The 19,428-nt window shown below is 39.8% G+C and overlaps 1 protein-coding gene across 7 annotated transcripts in view; it reads right to left on the bottom strand.

The window, feature by feature from the left end:
* Nucleotides 1-19,428, bottom strand: part of LOC106611399 (dynactin subunit 1) — a 338,889-nt gene that overhangs the window by 93,042 nt on the left and 226,419 nt on the right. For all 7 annotated transcript variants that reach the window (XM_045723788.1, XM_045723789.1, XM_045723790.1 and 4 more), the window contains 5 exons: nt 13,651-13,731; nt 2,938-3,054; nt 2,064-2,268; nt 1,892-1,970; nt 580-739 (listed from right to left, as the gene is read on the bottom strand). In XM_045723788.1, the coding sequence (XP_045579744.1) occupies nt 580-739; nt 1,892-1,970; nt 2,064-2,268; nt 2,938-3,054; nt 13,651-13,731 (642 nt within the window). The remainder of the gene's footprint in view (nt 1-579; nt 740-1,891; nt 1,971-2,063; nt 2,269-2,937; nt 3,055-13,650; nt 13,732-19,428) is intronic.

Genomic DNA, 19,428 nt, shown 5'->3' with positions numbered 1-19,428 from the left:
GCCCTTGGATGTACACAGAGAGCTAACATTAATAATATGCATGTCAATCTCTCCTGACTCAAAGTGGAAGAGAGATTGACTTCATCACTACTTGTATTTATGAGAGGTATTGACATGTTGAATTCACGGAGCTGTCTGTTTAAACTACTGGCACACAGCTCGGACACCCATACATACCCCACAAGACATGCCACTAGAGGTCTCTTCACAGTCCCCAAGTCCAGAACAGACTATGGGAGACGCACAGTACTACATAAAGCCATGACTACATGGAACTCTATTCCACATCAGGTAACTGATACAGCAGTAGAATCAGATTTAAAAAGCAGGTAAAAAATACACCTTTGAAGAAACACTAATGGGCATCCATAATAAATACAAACACACAGGAAGCTGTCATAGGGTGTATCATTCAGCTTGGGAAGCCCTGACCTGCCTTCCACCTGGGCAATTATGTGTCTCACTGTCCTAGAAATACCTCAAACCTGATGGAAAACAAGCCCAGATTCCACCAGGGTGACGTTCCCCTTGAAAAACATAGATTAACTGTATAACCATAGGACAGTGCTGTGTGCTGACCTGTTCTTTGAGTTCATCGATGGTCCTCTCGGCCAGCTTCATCTCCTCCTGGAGTTTCTCTCTCTGAGTCCTCAGGGTGTCCAGCTCTATACTCTTCCTCTCCGTCTGCTTCTGGAGCTTCACATGTTCCTGTTTCTCCGACACAGACAGGTCACGCATCCTAACACAGAGACAAAGTATATATACATAAACACACACACATTTATTAGATTTATTTACTGAACCTTTATTTAACTAGGCAAGTCAGTTAAGAACAAATTCTTATTTTCAATGACAGCCTACCGGGGAACAGTAGGTTAACTACCTTGTTCAGAGGCAGAACGACAGATTTTTTACCTTGTTGGCTCGGGGATTTGATCTAGCAACCTTTTGGTTACTGGCCCAACGCTCTAACCACCTGCATACTGTATATACTGAACAAAAATATAAATGTAAAAATGTAACAATTTCAACGATTTTACTATAAGGAAATCAGCCGAATAAAATATATTAATTAGGCCCCTACCCACTTGGGAGGCAGGCCCACCCACTGGGGAGCCAGGCCCAGCCAATCAGAATTAGTTTTTCCCCACAAAAAGGCCTTTATTACAGACAGAAATACTCCTCAGTTTCGTCAGCTGTCCAGGTGGCTGGTCTCAGATGACCCCGCAAGTGAAGAAGCAGGATGTAGAAGTCCTGCGCTGGCGTGATTACATGTGGTCTGCGGTTGTGAGGCCGGTTGGACGTACTGCCAAATTCTCTAAAACGACGTTGGAGGTGGCTTATGGTAAAGAAATGAACATTCAATTCTCTAGCAACAGCTCTGGTGGACTTTCCTGCAGTCAGCATACACATTGCACGCTCCATTAAAACTTGAGACATCTGTGGCATTGGTTTTGTGTGACAAAACTACACATTTTATAGTGGCCTTTTATTGTCCCCAGCACAAGGTGCACCTGTGTAATGATCATGCCGTTTAATCAGCTTTTTGATATGCCACACTTGTCAGGTGGATGGATTATCTCGGCAAATGAGAAATGTTCACTAACAGGGATGTAAACATATTTGTGCACAACATTTTTGAGAATTAAGCTTTTTGTGTGTATGGAACATTTCTGGGATCTTTTATTTCAGCTCATGAAACATGGGACCAACACTTTACATGTTGCATTTTATATTTTTGTTCAGTATACACACACACGGTCACATTCACGCTCAAGCTCGCACACACACACACACACACACACACACACACACACACACACACACACACACACACACACACACACACACACACACACACACACACACACACACACACACACACACATACCTGACGAGAGCTTCCTTCAGCCTGCCGTTCTGCTCCTCCAGCTGTTTGACATGGTAACTGGAAGCAGCACCGTCTGAACCTGATGAAACAACAAGTTGGTTGTGAACGAGCGAGCGTGCGCGAGCGTGCGCGAGCGTGCGTGCACCGCGTGCTAGCCTGCGTCTCCTCCTACCTTTTTCCTCTATCTCGTGTTTGAGGATCTCCAGGTCCATGGCGAGCTCTTCTAGTTTCTCCTTCAGTGACTCCACCTCCTGCTGCAGGGACTCTGCCCGCTCCTCAGCCATCTCCTTGTCCAGCGTGGCCATCTCTATAGCGTCAGCCGTGTCTGCCATCTCCTCCATGTAGTGCTCCTTCGCCTCCTGGGCCTCCTTCGCCTCCTAGAGGGAGTATATGCAGGATATAGAGTCAGTTAAGAGTGCACTACTGATATGATGAATTAGAAGTACTGTGAGGTAAACTGATGAATTAGAAGTACTGTGAGGTAAACTGATAAATTAGAAGTACTTTGAGGTGAACTGATGAATTAGAAGTACTGTGAGGTGAACTGATGAATTAGAAGTACTGTGAGGTAAACTGATTAATTAGAGGTACTTTGAGGTGAACTGACAGTAACACTGTGAGGTAAACTGATGAATTAGAAGTACTGTGAGGTAAACTGATTAATTAGAGGTACTGTGAGGTGAACTGACAGTAACACTGTGAGGTAAACTGATGAATTAGAAGTACTGTGAGGTAAACTGATAAATTAGAAGTACTTTGAGGTAAACTGATAAATTAGAAGTACTTTGAGGTAAACTGATAAATTAGAAGTACTTTGAGGTAAACTGATGAATTAGAAGTACTGTGAGGTAAACTGATTAATTAGAGGTACTGTGAGGTGAACGGATGAATTAGATGTACTTTGAGGTAAACTGATAAATTAGAAGTACTGTGAGGTAAACTGATTAATTAGAGGTACTGTGAAGTAAACTGATTAATTAGTAGTACTGTGCAGTAAAGTGATGAATTGAAGCACTGTGAGGTAAAGTGATGGTTGCTTTCTTTACCTTCTTGGCCTCTTTGAGTTGTTTTGTCAGGTCGTTCTGCTGCTCCTGCATCTTGTTCTTCCATTCCTGGAGCTGCTCCAACTGGATCTTATGTTTCTCCAGCTCCTTCAGCTTGACCTTCATCATCATAATAATAATAACAATAATATTATTATAAATAATAACAATAATAACAATAATAATATTATAAATAATAAAAATAATAACAATAATATTATTATAAATAATAACAATAATAACAATAATAACAATAATATTATTAAATATTAATATTAATATTAAATATATTAAATTAATATTAATATTAAATTAATATTAATATTAAATATTATAATATTATATTATAATATTATTAAAAAAAATGTAAAATGTAATTATAAATAATAACAATAATAATATTATTATTATAAATAGTAACAATAATAACAATAATATTATTATAAATAATAACAATTAGAAATATATTATAAATATATTATAAATAATAACAATAACAATAATATTATTATAAATATTATAATTATTATAAATAATAACAATAACAATAACAATAATAACAATAATATTATTATAAATAATAACAATAACAATAATATTCTTATAAATAATAACAATAATAACAATAATATTCTTATAAATAATAACAATAATAACAATAATAATAATAACAATAATATTATGATAAATAATAACAATAACAATAATAACAATAATCATCATCATCAAAATCAACACTATCACAATAATACACTTTATTTGTATAGCACAATTGATACATAGACAGCCACTGTAGATGAAATATATCATTTTTCTTGACCAAGGCTAAAAACAATATATATATCAAAGAAATGCTAAGATAAACCCTTTCCCCCTTAGTCCCCATCCCCCATCCCACCTGATTTATAGGACACAGTGAACAGTTGGGGAGTTGGGACCAATTTCATCTTAAAAGGCTACCTTGGTGTTAAATACAGCCTGTGGACAAACTTAAAATATATAGGTTGATGGTTTGGATTACGGGATGCCAAGGTCATATTTTTCCATATTCTGTCCCAGTTCAAAGTGTTGTTCAGATTCAATTAGATCTGTGGACCATACTTGTTTAATGGCTAGCTCAGAATATGAGCTTTACAAAAGTTGTTTATATATTATAGAGATCAGTCCTGTAACGTTCGTCGTAAGGAGTGGACCAAACTGCAGCGGGTATATTTATCATCTTCTTTTATTAGAAGGAAAAACAACAAAAACACTTACACAAAACAAATGACAAAAACAGTCCCGTAAGGTGCTCAGACTATACAAGGAAACAACAGCTCACAAACACAAGAGAAAACTAACCCACTTAACCTCTCTGGGCTAGGCGGGACGAATTCGTCCCACCTACGTAACAGCCAGTTGAATCCTGTGGCGCGATTTTCAAAACCTTTGAAATGCTATTACTTAAATTTCTCAAACATATGACTATTTTACAGCTATTTAAAGACAAGACTCTCGTTAATCTAACCACACTGTCCGATTTCAAAAAGGCTTTACAACGAAAGCAAAACATTAGATTATTCAGCAGAGTACCAAGCCAGAAATAATCAGACACTCATTTTTCAAGCTAGCATATAATGTCACAAAAACCCAGAAGACAGCTAAATGCAGCACTAACCTTTGATGATCTTCATCAGATGACAACCCTAGGACATTATGTTATACAATACATGCATGTTTTGTTCAATCAAGTTCATATTTATATCAAAAACCAGCTTTTTACATTAGCATGTGACGTTCAGAACTAGCAAACTTCCGGCGAATTCACTAACAATTTTCTAAATTACTCACGATAAATGTTCACAAAAAGCATAACAATTATTTTAAGAATTATAGATACAGAACTCCTCTATGCACTCGATATGTCCGATTTTAAAATAGCTTTTTGGTGAAAGCACATTTTGCAATATTCTAAGTACATAGCCCAGGCATCACGGGCTAGCTATTTAGACACCCGGCAAGTTTAGCACTCACCAATATCAGGTTTACTGTTATAAAAGTTAGATTACCTTTTGTTGTCTTCGTCAGAATGCACTCCCAGGACTGCTACTTCAATAACAAATGTTGGTTTGGTCCAAAATAATCCATTGTTATATCCGAATAGCGGCGTTTTGTTCGTGCGTCCCAGACACTATCTGAAATGGTAAATCAGGGTCGTGCGCATGGCGCAATTCGTGACAAAAATAATCTAAATATTCCATTACCGTACTTCAACGCATGTCAACCGCTGTTTAAAATCCATTTTTATGCCATTTTTCTTGTAAAAAAGCGATAATATTCCGACCGGGAATGTCCATTTAGCTAAACAGAGGAAAGTAAACAAAGCTTTCGGTCGACGCGGGCACGAGCCTGAGTCTCACAGTACTGTAACCAGCCACTACCCAAACTCGCTACTTTTTTTCAGCCAGAGCCTGCAAAGCCACGATTCAGCTTTTTACCGCCTTCTGAGACCCTATGGCAGCCGTAGGAAGTGTCACGGGACAGCTAAGATCCTCACTCTTCAATAAACAGAGACAAGAAGAACGACACCTTGTCAGACAGGCCACTTCCTGCATGAAACCTTCTCAGTTTTTTGCCTGCCCAATGAGTTCTGTTATACTCACAGACACCATTCAAACAGTTTTAGAAACTTTAGGGTGTTTTCTATCCATATGTAATAAGTATATGCATATTCTAGTTACTGGGTAGGAGTGGTAACCAGATTAAATCGGGTACGTTTTTTATCCGGCGGTGTAAATACTGCCCCCTAGTCCTAACAGGTTAAATATGGCCTCCAATTAGAGTCAACGACAACCAGCTGCCTCTAATCGGAGGTCGTTCCAAAATCCCAACAAAGAAATTGAAAAACTAGATAAACACATAGAAATAGAAAACATAGAACATCAAACAAAACCCCCCGAAACACACTAAACAAACACCCCCTGCCACGCCCTGACCAAACTACAATAACAAACAACCCCTTTTTACTGGTCAGGACGTGACAGTTACCTCAGACCACTACTCTACTACCAATATGAGCTTTCCAAAAGTTGTTTATATATTATAGAGATCAGTCCTTTCTGGAGCCCAGATCATTTACTTATAAATCTCATCATTGGATGGTTCCGGTAGTTACGTTGCAAATATCGACAAAAGGAGTTGTATAATGGGAATGTATCTTTCAAATCTTGGAATATTCTTCAACCATTACTATCCATGATATTGGTAAGGGTACAGATTCTACATTTGGACCATTGTAAGAATGCAAAAGGCATCGTTGTGAAATATTGGAGTATGGGCATGCCATTTTGATTCCCAGTTACATTATTTAAAAAATATTGCACCAAATACTAATTGTGTGAGCAATAATAGGACCAAAGTGTATTTTACATTGATTTAAGGGATATATCTTTGAAGACTACCTCTTCCAGGGTAATAGGAGATACCATATTACATTGTTTAAGGGACCACCTCTTCCAGGGTAATAGGAGATAGCATATTACATTGTTTAACCTGTTAGGGCTAGGGGGCAGTATTGACACGGCTGGATAAAAAACATACCCGATTTAATCTGGTTACCACTCCTACCCAGTAACTAGAATATGCATATACTTATTACATATGGATAGAAAACACCCTAAATTTTCTAAAACTGTTTGAATGGTGTCTGTGAGTATAACAGAACTCAAATGGCAGGTCAAAACCTGAGAGATTCCTTTACAGGAAGTGGCCTGTCTGACCATTTGTTGAACTTCTTTTCCATCTCTATCATTTACTAAGGATCTCTGCTCTAACGTGACACTTCCCACGTCGTCCATAGGCGCTCAGAGCCCGGGAAAAAACAGAATGTCGTCATTCCAGCCCCAGGCTGAAACACATTATCGCCTTTCTCAAGTGGCCGATCAAGGGACACTGGCTTATGCGCGTGACCCCGACCGCCCCCGCCTTTGGGATTTTTTCCTCTGTTTGCCGAAAAGGAGATTCCCTGTCGGAATATTATCGCTTTTCTACGAGAAAAATGTCGTAAAAATTGATTTTAAACAGCGGTTGACATGCTTCGAAGTACGGTAATGGAATACTTAGAATTTTATTGTCACGAATTGCGCCATGCGCGTGACACTTCTTTACTATTTCGGATAGTGTCTGGAACGCACGAACAAAACGCCGCTATTCGGATATAACGATGGATTATTTTGGACCAAACCAACATTTGTTATTGAAGTAGCAGTCCTGGGTGTGTATTCTGACAAAGACAACAAAAGGTAATGAAACTTTTATAATAGTAAATATGATTATGGTGAGTGCTAAACTTGCCGGGTGTCTAAATAGCGAGCCCGTGATGCCTGGGCTATGTACTTAGAATATTGCAAAATGTGCTTTCACCAAAAAGCTATTTTAAAATCGGACATATCGAGTGCATAGAGGAGGTCTGTATCTATAATTCTTAAAATAATTGTTATGCTTTTTGTGAACGTTTATCGTGAGTAATTTAGTAAAATGTTAGCGAATTCCCCGGAAGTTTGCGGGGGGGTATGCTAGTTCTGAACGTCACATGCTAATGTAAAAAGCTGGTTTTTGATATAAATATGAACTTGATTGAACAAAACATGCATGTATTGTATAACATAATGTCCTAGGGTTGTCATCTGATGAAGATCATCAAAGGTGAGTGCTGCATTTAGCTGTCTTCTGGGTTTTGGTGACATTATATGCTGGCTTGAAAAATGGGTGTCTGATTATTTCTGGCTTGGTACTCTGCTGACATAATCTAATGTTTTGCTTTCGTTGTAAAGCCTTTTTGAAATCGGACAGTGTGGTTAGATTAACGAGAGTCTTGTCTTTAAATGGCTGTAAAATAGTCATATGTTTGAGAAATTGAAGTAATAGGATTTTTAAGGTTTTGAAAATCGCGCCACAGGATAGCAGTGGCTGTTACGTAGGTGGGACGAATTCGTCCCGCCTAGCCTAGAGAGGTTAAGTGACCACCTCTTCCAGGGTAATAGGAGATATCATATTACATTGTTTAAGGGATATATCAGAGAAGACTACCTCTTCCAGGGCAATAGGAGATACCATATTACATTGTTTAACCTGTTAGGGCTAGGGGGCAGTATTGACACAGCCGGATAAAAAACGTACCCGATTTAATCTGGTTACTACTCCTGCCCAGTAACTAGAATATGCATATAATTATTGGCTTTGGATAGAAAACACCCTAAAGTTTCTAAAACTGTTTGAATGGTGTCTGTGAGTATAACAGAACTCATATGGCAGGCCAAAACCTGAGAAGATTTCATGCAGGAAGTGGCCTGTCTGAGAAGTAGTGTTTCATCTTGGCTCTTTTTATTGAAGACTCAGGATCTGTGCAATAACGTGACACTTCCTACGGCTTCCATAGGGTCTCAGAGCCCGGGAAAAAGCTGAACGATATCGAGGCAGGCTCTGGCTGAAACACTTTATCGCTTTTGGCAAGTGGCCACTCAGAGTACTATAGGCTTAGGCGCGTGCCCGCGTCGACCGAATGCTTTCTTTTCCTTTGTCTGTTTACCTAAACACAGATTCCCGGTCGAAATATTATCGCTTTTTTATGAGAAAAATGGCATAAAAATTGATTTTAAACAGCGGTTGACATGCTTCGAAGTACGGTAATGGAATATTTAGAATTTTTTTGTCACGAATTGCGCCATGCTCGCCACCCTTATTTACCCTTTAGGATAGTGTCTTGAACACACGAACAAAACGCCGCTGTTTGGATATAACGATGGATTATTTTGGACCAAACCAACATTTGTTATTCAAGTAGAAGTCCTGGGAGTGCATTCTGACGAAGACAACAAAGGTAATAACATTTTTCTTATAGTAAATCTGACTTTGATGAGTGCTAAACTTGCTGGGTGTCTAAAATAGCTAGCCCTGTGATGCCGGGCTATCTACTGAGAATATTACAAAATGTGCTTTCACCAAAAAGCTATTTTAAAATCGGACATATCGAGTGCATAGAGGAGTTCTGTATCTATAATTCTTAAAATAATTGTTATGTTTTTTGTGAACGTTTATCGTGAGTAATTTAGTCAATTCACCGGCAGTGTTCGGTGGGAATGCTAGTCACATGCTAGTCACATGCTAATGTAAAAAGCTGGTTTTTGATATAAATATGAACTTGATTGAACAAAACATGCATGTATTGTATAACATAATGTCCTAGGGTTGTCATCTGATGAAGATCACCAAAGGTTAGTGCTACATTTAGCTGTGGTTTGGGTTTATGTGACATTATATGCTAGCTTGAAAAATGGGTGTCTGATTATTTCTGGCTGGGTACTCTGCTGACATAATCTAATGTTTTGCTTTCGTTGTAAAGCCTTTTTGAAATCGGACAGTGTGGTTAGATTAACGAGAGTCTTATCTTTAAAATGGTGTAAAATAGTTATATTTTTGAAAAATTGAAGTAATAGCATTTCTAAGGTATTTGAATAACGCGCCACAGGATTCAACTGGCTGTTGAGTAGGCTAGCCCATAGAGGTTAAGGGATATATCAGTGGGGACCACCTCTTCGAGGGCAATAGGAGACACCATATTACATTGTTTAAGGGATATATCAGTGGGGACCACCTCTTCCAGGGCAATAGGAGACACCATATTACATTGTTTAAGGGATATATCAGTGGGGACCACCTCTTCCAGGGCAATAGGAGACACCATATTACATTGTTTAAGGACTATATCAGTGGAGACCACCTCTTCCAGGGCAATAGGAGACACCATATTTCTCTCTATTCACAGCCAGGGGGGCGGAAGAATCATGTCTAAACAAATTTAGGATGGGGCGAAATGCTAGTGGCTGGAAATACAATTTAAAGTTTGGTAAGGAGAGTCCTCTTACGTCTTTCCCCCTTTGTGTCAATTTTATCCAGGATAATTTACCTTGCCATATACATTTTGAAATCACACTATAGATTTTATCCCAATAGCCTGAAGGGGGATCCATGGGAAGCATTGAACTACAGAAATTCAGCCATGGCAATTTATTCATTTTTACAATAGATATTCTGCTGGTTATTAATAAAGCAACTGGGATATTATTCCATCTACTGAGGTTGGATTTAATTGATCTGAGCGTATTCAACTCAGATGGTAAATTCAGTTGCATTATTTTCAATAAAACTTTTGGTGGCATCCCATAGAATCTGGGGGGTCATCGACTGAATTTTTATTGATCATTATGAATTCATTTGGGTTACATTTCAGATTGATCACAGAATGTAGTATTTTGGAGGAATGAAACATTGAAACACCATCTTGTGGTTCTTTTAGGATATTCTGAAATGTGTAGTTGGCAGTAGTCAGAGTGGTGGTCAGACAAGCTAATTTGTCTCATTTCTATTTTCTTGATAAAAGAAAATAGAGGTGTAGATAATAGGATGAATTAATGAGATTGATTTATGCCTGTTTGAGAAGAAAGTGTACTCTGTTGTAGGATTATGTGCTCGCCAGGCATCAATGAGGTTGTAGTCTGAGAGTATATGCTGGAGAGCTATAGCATTATAATGATGACAGAACTTCGTGTTTGTTTTTTATTTTTATTTTGTGGACACAGAATTGAGATTCGTGGTTGCAAGTACAATTCGCTAATGTGTCACTTAATTTCACAAGCTTGTATCATAACGTGTGAAAGATTTAACAACAGTTGCAAACTTGTAACTTGACATTTGAATATATTCAATAAGTTTTGGAAGCATGATTTATTTTCAGAATTGTTACAAGCCATTTACGAGTATGAATATTCTGCTGTGAATCAAAAATACACTTGTAGATTTTGATTCTGCACGTGCTCTAAGTTCTGTCACTATTGTCACGCTACCAAGAGATTGGTAAACTTGTAGAGGACCTTTTAACTCCTGACCAATCAGTTCTCTCTGCTAAAACAACAGCTGCTTAACCATTGGCTCAATTGTTTTCAATCAATGAAATCTCTGGAATTAGCTAGCCAATTGAGCAAGGGATGATGAGGTAAGTAAAACCAAAACGATCTACTTGAAGGTAATTGTCTCTTATCTGTGTACATAGATTTTTTTTTGTGGCATGACAGTAGTTTGCTTATCATGTGAAATATATTGGTCCATTTCAGACGAACTCCAGACCAGCCGCTATTGTTTTAGCTAACTGGCCTCTGACATTCATCCTAGCTTTACTATCAATTCGCTAGCTATATCATCAGGCAGCTTTAGATGTGAGGGGAAAACAAAATATATTTGCTAGTTAACCATCTGATTGATAAAGTTGATATTAATGCCATTAGCTAGCTAGATAGCTAGCTAAATTCCACTGGTTTCAAAACTCGGTCCTCCAGAGATCATGTTACATGGCAGACCAATCTGAACCCATCTCTCGGCATGTCCAGCCCATCCATTATCTCAGCCAATCATGGCTAGCGGGAAGGTTCCTGACCTTTTCTGTGGCTAAACCAACTAGGCTCGCAATTTAACCATTTTATTCGCATTTACAGAGGGCATAAAATGTTGTTATTAAGGCACATAAAAGTTCACATGTTCCAGAAGGCATTTCTGCCCCCACAAAATGAATAAAAAAATAAAAGTTTACGTTCAAACGTCTCTCCTGTGAAATAGTGACCCGCGACATATGCCTAGTTTCCTGAAACGAGTCACATTTGATGTGATTCAGCCTCCAATGGAATGGGTGGAGTAAAAGGCCAGCAACACTCCGTATTATTCAGAGTCTGAGTTTCATGTCTGAGTTTCGTGTCTGTTTCTTAATTAAATGTTCACTCCCTGTACTTGCTTCTCGTCTCCAAGCTTCTATCCTTACAGAATGCTGACACCACAATTTGAAGCATCAGGGATTTTTTTTTGTTTTTGTTGGTGATGCCACCATTATCTTTAGCGTTAATAACTAATGACATCATTATCTCGTCGCCAAACCCACTTTTCTTTGCTAGGTAAAGCCCCGTCTTATCTCAGCTCACTGGTCACCATAGCAGCACTCGTAGCACGTGCTCCAGCAGGTATATTTCACTGGTCACCCCCAAATCCAACACCTCCTTTGGCTGCCTTTCCTTCCAGTTCTCTGCTGCCAATGACTGGAACGAATTGCAAAAATCACTGAAGCTGGAGACTCATATCTCCCTCACTAACTTTAAGCATCAGCTATCAGAGCAGCTTACAGATCATTGCACCTGTACATAGCCCATCTGCAAATAGCCCATCCAACTACTTCATCCCCATATTGTTATTTATTTCTTTATTTTTTTTGCTCCTTTGCACCCCAGTATCTCTACTTGCACATTCATCTTCTGTACATCTATCACTCCAGTGTTTATTTGCTAAATTGTAATTACTTCGCCACTATGGCCTATTTATTTCCTTACCTCCCTAATCTTACTTCATTTGCACACACTGTATATAGACTTATCTATTGTGTTATTGACTGTACGTTTAATTATTCCATGTGTAACTCTGTGTTGTTGTATGTGTCAAACTGCTTTGCTTTATCTTGGCCTGGTCGCAGTTGTAAATGAGAACTTGTTCTCAACTGGCCTACCTGGTTAAATAAAGGTGGGGAAAAAAGGGAAAAAAAATACATCTTTAGTGTTAATAACTAATGTAATTGTTTTCTTTAGTGTTGATAAATAATGTAATTGTTTTCTTTAGTGTTAATAACAAATATAATTGTTTTCTTTAGTGTTAATAACTAATGTAATTGTTATCTTTAGTGTTAATAACTAATGTAATTGTTTTCTTTAGTGTTAATAACTAATGTAGTCATTATCTTTAGTGTTAATAACTAACGTAATTGTTTTCTTTAGTGTTGAAAACGAATGTAATTGTTTTCTTTAGTGGTAATAACTAATGTAAACATTATCTTTAGTGTTAATAACTAATGTAGTCATTATCTTCAGTGTTAATAACTAATGTAGTCATTATCTTCAGTGTTAATAACTAATGTAAATATTATCTTTAGTGTTAATAAGATCATGGACGTAGAATAAAAAGCAGGAGCCACAGGGAAACCCACCCATTGGTCACTCCCCACCCAGAAACCCACCCATTGGTCACTCCCCACCCAGAAACCCCCCCATTGGTCGTTCCCCACCCAGAAACCCACCCATTGGTCGTTACCCACCCAGAAACCCACCCATTGGTCACTCCCCACCCAGAAACCTCCCATTGGTCGTTCCCCACCCAGAAACCCACCCATTGGTCACTCCCCACCCAGAAACCCACCCATTGGTCACTCCCCACCCAGAAACCCACCCATTGGTCGTTCCCCACCCAGAAACCCACCCATTGGTCACTCCCCACCCAGAAACCCACCCATTGGTCACTCCCCACCCAGAAACCCACCCATTGGTCGTTCCCCACCCAGAAACCCACCCATTGGTCGTTCCCCACCCAGAAACCCACCCATTGGTCACTCCCCACCCAGAAACCCCTGTGAACCATCCCCCATCCCCCCCCCAAACCTGTTATGGTTCCTTGCAATAAAGTGAACGTCCCACACACAAGTGATGTTATACGTTGACAATTATTAGAAAATAAATCTGTTAATTCATAGTTATTTTGCAAAAGAAAGCCACACGTTTCAATGCATGCCATTGGAAAAAACAATATCTAAATAATTATAAATATAATAATAATCATAATTCCGTATATGAATAAACATGATACTAATAACGGTACCTTGTCCTCTGTCCTCTTCATCCTCAGAGTCTCTAACTTCTCCTCCAGATCCTTCACCTGACCTCGCAGAGACTCCTCCTCCTGGTGGGGAGGGAGAGAGGGAGAGGGAGAAGGAGAGAGAGAGAGAGAGAGGGGGGAGAGGGAGAGGGAGAGAGATGCAGCTTAAGCCTCAACCTCTTCAAAATATACATCAACGAATTGGCAAGGGCACTAGAACAGCTATACAAATTGATGATAAGTGGTGTTATTAACCTGTTGGGGGTAGGGGGCAGTATTTACACGGCTGGATAAAAAACGTACCCGATTTAATCTGGTTATTACTACTGCCCAGAAACTAGAATATGCATATAATTATTGGCTTTCGATAGAAAACACCCTAAAGTTTCTAAAACTGTTTGAATGGTGTCTGTGAGTATAACAGAACTCATATGGCAGGCAAAAACCTGAGAAGGTTCCTTACAGGAAGTGGCCTGTCTGACCATTTCTTGCCCACCTTGATCATCTCTATCCAAAACAGGGGATCTCTGCTGTTACGTGACACTTCCTACGGCTCCCATAGGCTCTCAGAAGGCGGGAAAAAGCTGAACGATGTAATTCCAGCCCCAGGCTGAAACACATTTGCGCTTTTGGCAAGTGGCCGATCAGAGGACAATGGGCTTAGGCGCGTGCACGAGTCGACCCCATGCTTTATTTTCTTTCCTCTTTTTACCTAAACGCAGATTCCCGGTCGGAATATTATCGCTTTTTTTACGAGAAAAATGGCATAAAAATTTATTTTAAACAGCGGTTGACATGCTTCGAAGTACGGTAATGGAATATTTAGAATTTTTTTGTCACGAAATGCGTCGTGCTCGTCACCCTTCTTTACCCTTTCGGATAGTGTCTTGAACACACGAACAAAACGCCGCTGTTTGGATATAACTATGGATTATTTGGGACCAAACCAACATTTGTTATTGAAGTAGAAGTCCTGGGAGCGCATTCTGACGAAGAACACCAAAGGTAATAACATTTTTCTTATAGTAAATCTGACTTTGGTGAGTGCTAAACTTGCTGGGTGTCTAAATAGCGAGCCCTGTGATGCCGGGCTATCTACTTACAATATTGCAAAATGTGCTTTCACCGAAAAGCTATTTTAAAATCGGACATATCGAGTGCATAGAGGAGTTCTGTATCTATAATTCTTAAAATAATTGTTATGCTTTTTGTGAACGTTTATCGTGAGTAATTTAGTAAATTTTTAGTAAATTCACCGGAAGTTTGCGGGAGGTATGCTAGTTCTGAACGTCACATGCTAATGTAAAAAGCTGGTATTTGATATAAATATGAACTTGATTGAACAAAACATGCATGTATTGTATAACATAATGTCCTAGGTGTGTCATCTGATGAAGATCATCAACGGTTAGTGCTGCATTTAGCTGTCTTCTGGGTTTTTGTGACATTATATGCTAGCTTGAAAAATGGGTGTCTGATTATTTCTGGCTGGGTACTCTGCTGACATAATCTAATGTTTTGCTTTCGTTGTAAAGCCTTTTTGAAATCGGACAGTGTGGTTAGATTAACGAGAGTCTTGTCTTTAAAATGCTGTAAAATAGTCATATGTTTGAGAAATTGAAGTAATAGCATTTCTAAGGTATTTGAATAACGCGCCACAGGATTCCACTGGCTGTTACGTAGGTGGGACGATTTCGTCCCACTGGCCCTAGAGAAGTTAAATCTATTGGCAAAAAACAGAAACATTTCTTTCCACAGGGCCATGGGGTAAGACAGGGATGCAGCTTAAGCCCCACCCTCTTCAACATATATATTAACGAATTTACGAGGGCACTAGAACAGTCTGCAGCACCCGGCATCACCCTACTAGAATCTGAAGTAAAATGTTTACTGTTTGCTGATGATCTGGTGCTTCTGTCCCCAACCAAGGAGGGCCTACAGCAGCACCTAGATCTTCTGCACAGATTCTGTCAGATCTGGGCCTGACAGTAAATCTCAGTAAGACAAAAATAATGGTGTTCCAAAAAGGTCCAGATGCCAGGACCAGAAATATAAATTCCATCTAGACATCGTTGCCCTCCAGCACACAAAAAAACAACACATACCTCGGCCTAAACACCAGCGCCACAGGTAACTTCCACAAAGCTGTGAACGATCTGAGAGACAAGGCAAGAAGGGCCTTCTATGCCATCAAAAGGAGCATACAATTTGACATAACAATTAGGATCTGGCTAAAAATACTTGGATCAGATATACAGTCGTGGCCAAAGGTTTTGAGAATGACACAAATATTAATTTTCACAAACTCTGCTGCCTCAGTGTCTTTAGATATTTTTGTCAGATGTTACTATGGAATACTGAAGTATAATTACAAGCATTTCATAAGTGTCAAAGGCTTTTACTGACAATTACATGAAGTTGATGCAAAGAGTCAATATTTGCAGTGTTGACCCTTCTTTTTCAAGACCTCTGCAATCCGCCCTGGCATGCTGTCAATTAACTTCTGGGCCCCATCCTGACTGATGGCAGCTCATTCTTACATAAACAATGCTTGGAGTTTGTCAGAATTTGTGGGTTTTTGTTTGTCCACCCGCCTCTTGAGGATTGACCACAAGTTCTCAATGGGATTAAGGTCTGGGGAGTTCCCTGGACATGAACCCAAAATATCGATGTTTTGTTCCCCGAGCCACTTAGTTATCCCTTTTGCCTTATGGCAAGGTGTTCCATCATGCTGGAAAAGGCATTGTTCATCACCAAACTGTTCCTGGATGGTTGGGAGAAGTTGCTGGTCGGGATGTGTTGGTACCATTCTTTATTCATGGCTGTGTTCTTAGGCAAAACTGTGAGTGAGCCCACTCCCTTGGCTGAGAAGCAACCCCACACATGAATGGTCTCAGGATGCTTTACTGTTGGCATGACACAGGACTGATGGTAGCGCTCACCTTGTCTTCTCCGGACAAGCTTTTTTCCGGATGCCCCAAACAATCGGAAAGGGGATTCATAAGAGAAAATGACTTTACCCCAATCCTCAGCAGTCCAATCCCTGTACCTTTTGCAGAATATCAGTCTGTCTCTGATGTTTTTCCTGGAGAGAAGTGGCTTCTTTGCTGCCCTTCTTGACACCAGCCATCCTCCAAAAGTCTTCGTCTCACTGTGCGTGCAGATGCACTCACACCTGCCTGCTGCCATTCCTGAGCAAGCTCTGTACTGGTGGTGCCCCGATCCCGCAGCTGAATCAACTTTAGGAGACGGTCCTGGTGCTTTCTGGACTTTCTTGGGCGCCCTGAAGCCTTCTTCACAACAATTGAACCGCTCTCCTTGAAGTTCTTGATGATCCGATAAATGGATGATTTAGCTGCAATCTTACTGGCAGCAATATCCTTGCCTGTGAAGCCCTTTTTGTGCAAAGCAATGATGACGGTGAATGTTTCCTTGCAGGTAACCATGGTTCATAGAGGAAGAACAATGATTCCAAGCACCACCCTCCTTTTGAAGCTTCCAGTCTGTTATTCAAACTCAATCAGCATGACAGAGTGATCTCCAGCCTTGTCCTCGTTAACACTCACACCTGTGTTAATGAGAGAATCACTGACATGATGTCAGCTGGTCCTTTTGTGGCAGGGCTGAAATTCAGTGGAAATATTTTTTGGGGATTCAGTTCATTTGCATGGCAAAGAGGGACTTTGCAATTAATTGCAATTCATCTGATCACTCTTCATAACATTCTGGAGTATATGCAAATTGACATCATACAAACTGAGGCAGCAGACTTTGTGAAAATTAATATTTGTGTCATTCTCAAAACTTTTGGCCACGACTGTAGAACCCATTGCCCTTTATGTTTGTGAGGTCTGAGGTCCGCTCACCAACCAACAATTCACAAATGGGACAAACATCAAATTGAGACTCTGCATGCTAAAATATCCTCTGTGTACAGCGTAAAACACCAAATAATGCATGCAGAGCAGAATTAGGCCGATACCCAGTAATTATCAAAATCCATAAAAGAGACGTTAAATTCTACAACCCCCTAAAAGGAAGCAATTCCCAAACCTTCCATAACAAAGCCATCACCTACAGAGAGATGAACCTGGAGAAGAGTCCCCTAACCTGTTGGGGGTAGGGGGCAGTATTGACATGGCCGGATAAAAAATGTACCCGATTTAATCTGGTTACTACTCCTGCCCAGTAACTAGAATATGCATATAATTATTGGTTTTGGATAGAAAACACCCTAAAGTTTCTAAAACTGTTTGAATGGTGTCTGTGAGTATAACAGAACTCATATGGCAGGCAAAAACCTGAGAAGATTCCATACAGGAAGTGGCCTGTCTGACAAGTTGTTGTTCATCTTGGCTCTTTTTATTGAAGACTGAGGATCTTTGCTGTAACATGACACTTCCTACGGCTCCCATAGGCTCTCAGAGCCCGGGAAAAAGCTGAATGATATCGAGGCAGCCCCAGGCTGAAACACATTTACGCTTTTGGCAAGTGGCCGATCAGAGGACAATGGGCTTAGGCGCGTGCACGAATCTACCCCGTGCTTTATTTTCTTTCCTCTTTTTACCTAAACGCAGATTCCCGGTCGGAATATTATCGCTTTTTTACGAGAAAAATGGCATAAAAATGTATTTTAAACAGCGGTTGACATGCTTCGAAGTACGGTAATGGAATATTTAGAATTTTTTTGTCACGAAATGCGCCGTGCTCGTCACCCTTCTTTACCCTTTCGGATAGTGTCTTGAACGCACGAACAAAACGCCGCTGTTTGGATATAACAATGGATTATTTGGGACCAAACCAACATTTGTTATTGAAGTAGAAGTCCTGGGAGTGCATTCTGACGAAGAACACCAAAGGTAATAACATTTTTCTTATAGTAAATCTGACTTTGGTGAGTGCTAAACTTGCTGGGTGTCTAAATAGCTAGCCCTGTGATGCCGGGCTATCTACTGAGAATATTGCAAAATGTGCTTTCACCGAAAAGCTATTTTAAAATCGTACATATCGAGTGCATAGAGGAGTTCTGTATCTATAATTCTTAATATAATTGTTATGCTTTTTGTGAACGTTTATCGTGAGTAATTTAGTAAATTCACCGGATGTTTGCGGGGGGTATGCTAGTTCTGAACGTCACATGCTAATGTAAAAAGCTGGTTTTTGATATAAATATACTGCTCAAAAAAATAAAGGGAACACTTAAACAACACATCCTAGATCTGAATGAAAGAAATAATCTTATTAAATACTTTTTTCTTTACATAGTTGAATGTGCTGACAACATAATCACACAAAAATAATCAATGGAAATCCAATTTATCAACCCATGGAGGTCTGGATTTGGAGTCACACTCAAAATTAAAGTGGAAAACCACACTACAGGCTGATCCAACTTTGATGTAATGTCCTTAAAACAAGTCAAAATGAGGCTCAGTAGTGTGTGTGGCCTCCACGTGCCTGTATGACCTCCCTACAACGCCTGGGCATGCTCCTGATGAGGTGGCGGATGGTCTCCTGAGGGATCTCCTCCCAGACCTGGACTAAAGCATCTGCCAACTCCTGGACAGTCTGTGGTGCAACGTGGCGTTGGTGGATGGAGCGAGACATGATGTCCCAGATGTGCTGAATTAGATTCAGGTCTGGGGAACGGGCGGGCCAGTCCATAGCATCAATGCCTTCCTCTTGCAGGAACTGCTGACACACTCCAGCCACATGAGGTCTAGCATTGTCTTGCATTAGGAGGAACCCAGGGCCAACCGCACCAGCATATGGTCTCACAAG

This window comes from Salmo salar, chromosome ssa09 (assembly GCF_905237065.1).
Source record: "Salmo salar chromosome ssa09, Ssal_v3.1, whole genome shotgun sequence".
In the NCBI taxonomy this organism is placed as follows: Eukaryota; Metazoa; Chordata; class Actinopteri; order Salmoniformes; family Salmonidae; genus Salmo; species Salmo salar.
This window is presented reverse-complemented; position numbering and strand designations above follow the sequence as displayed.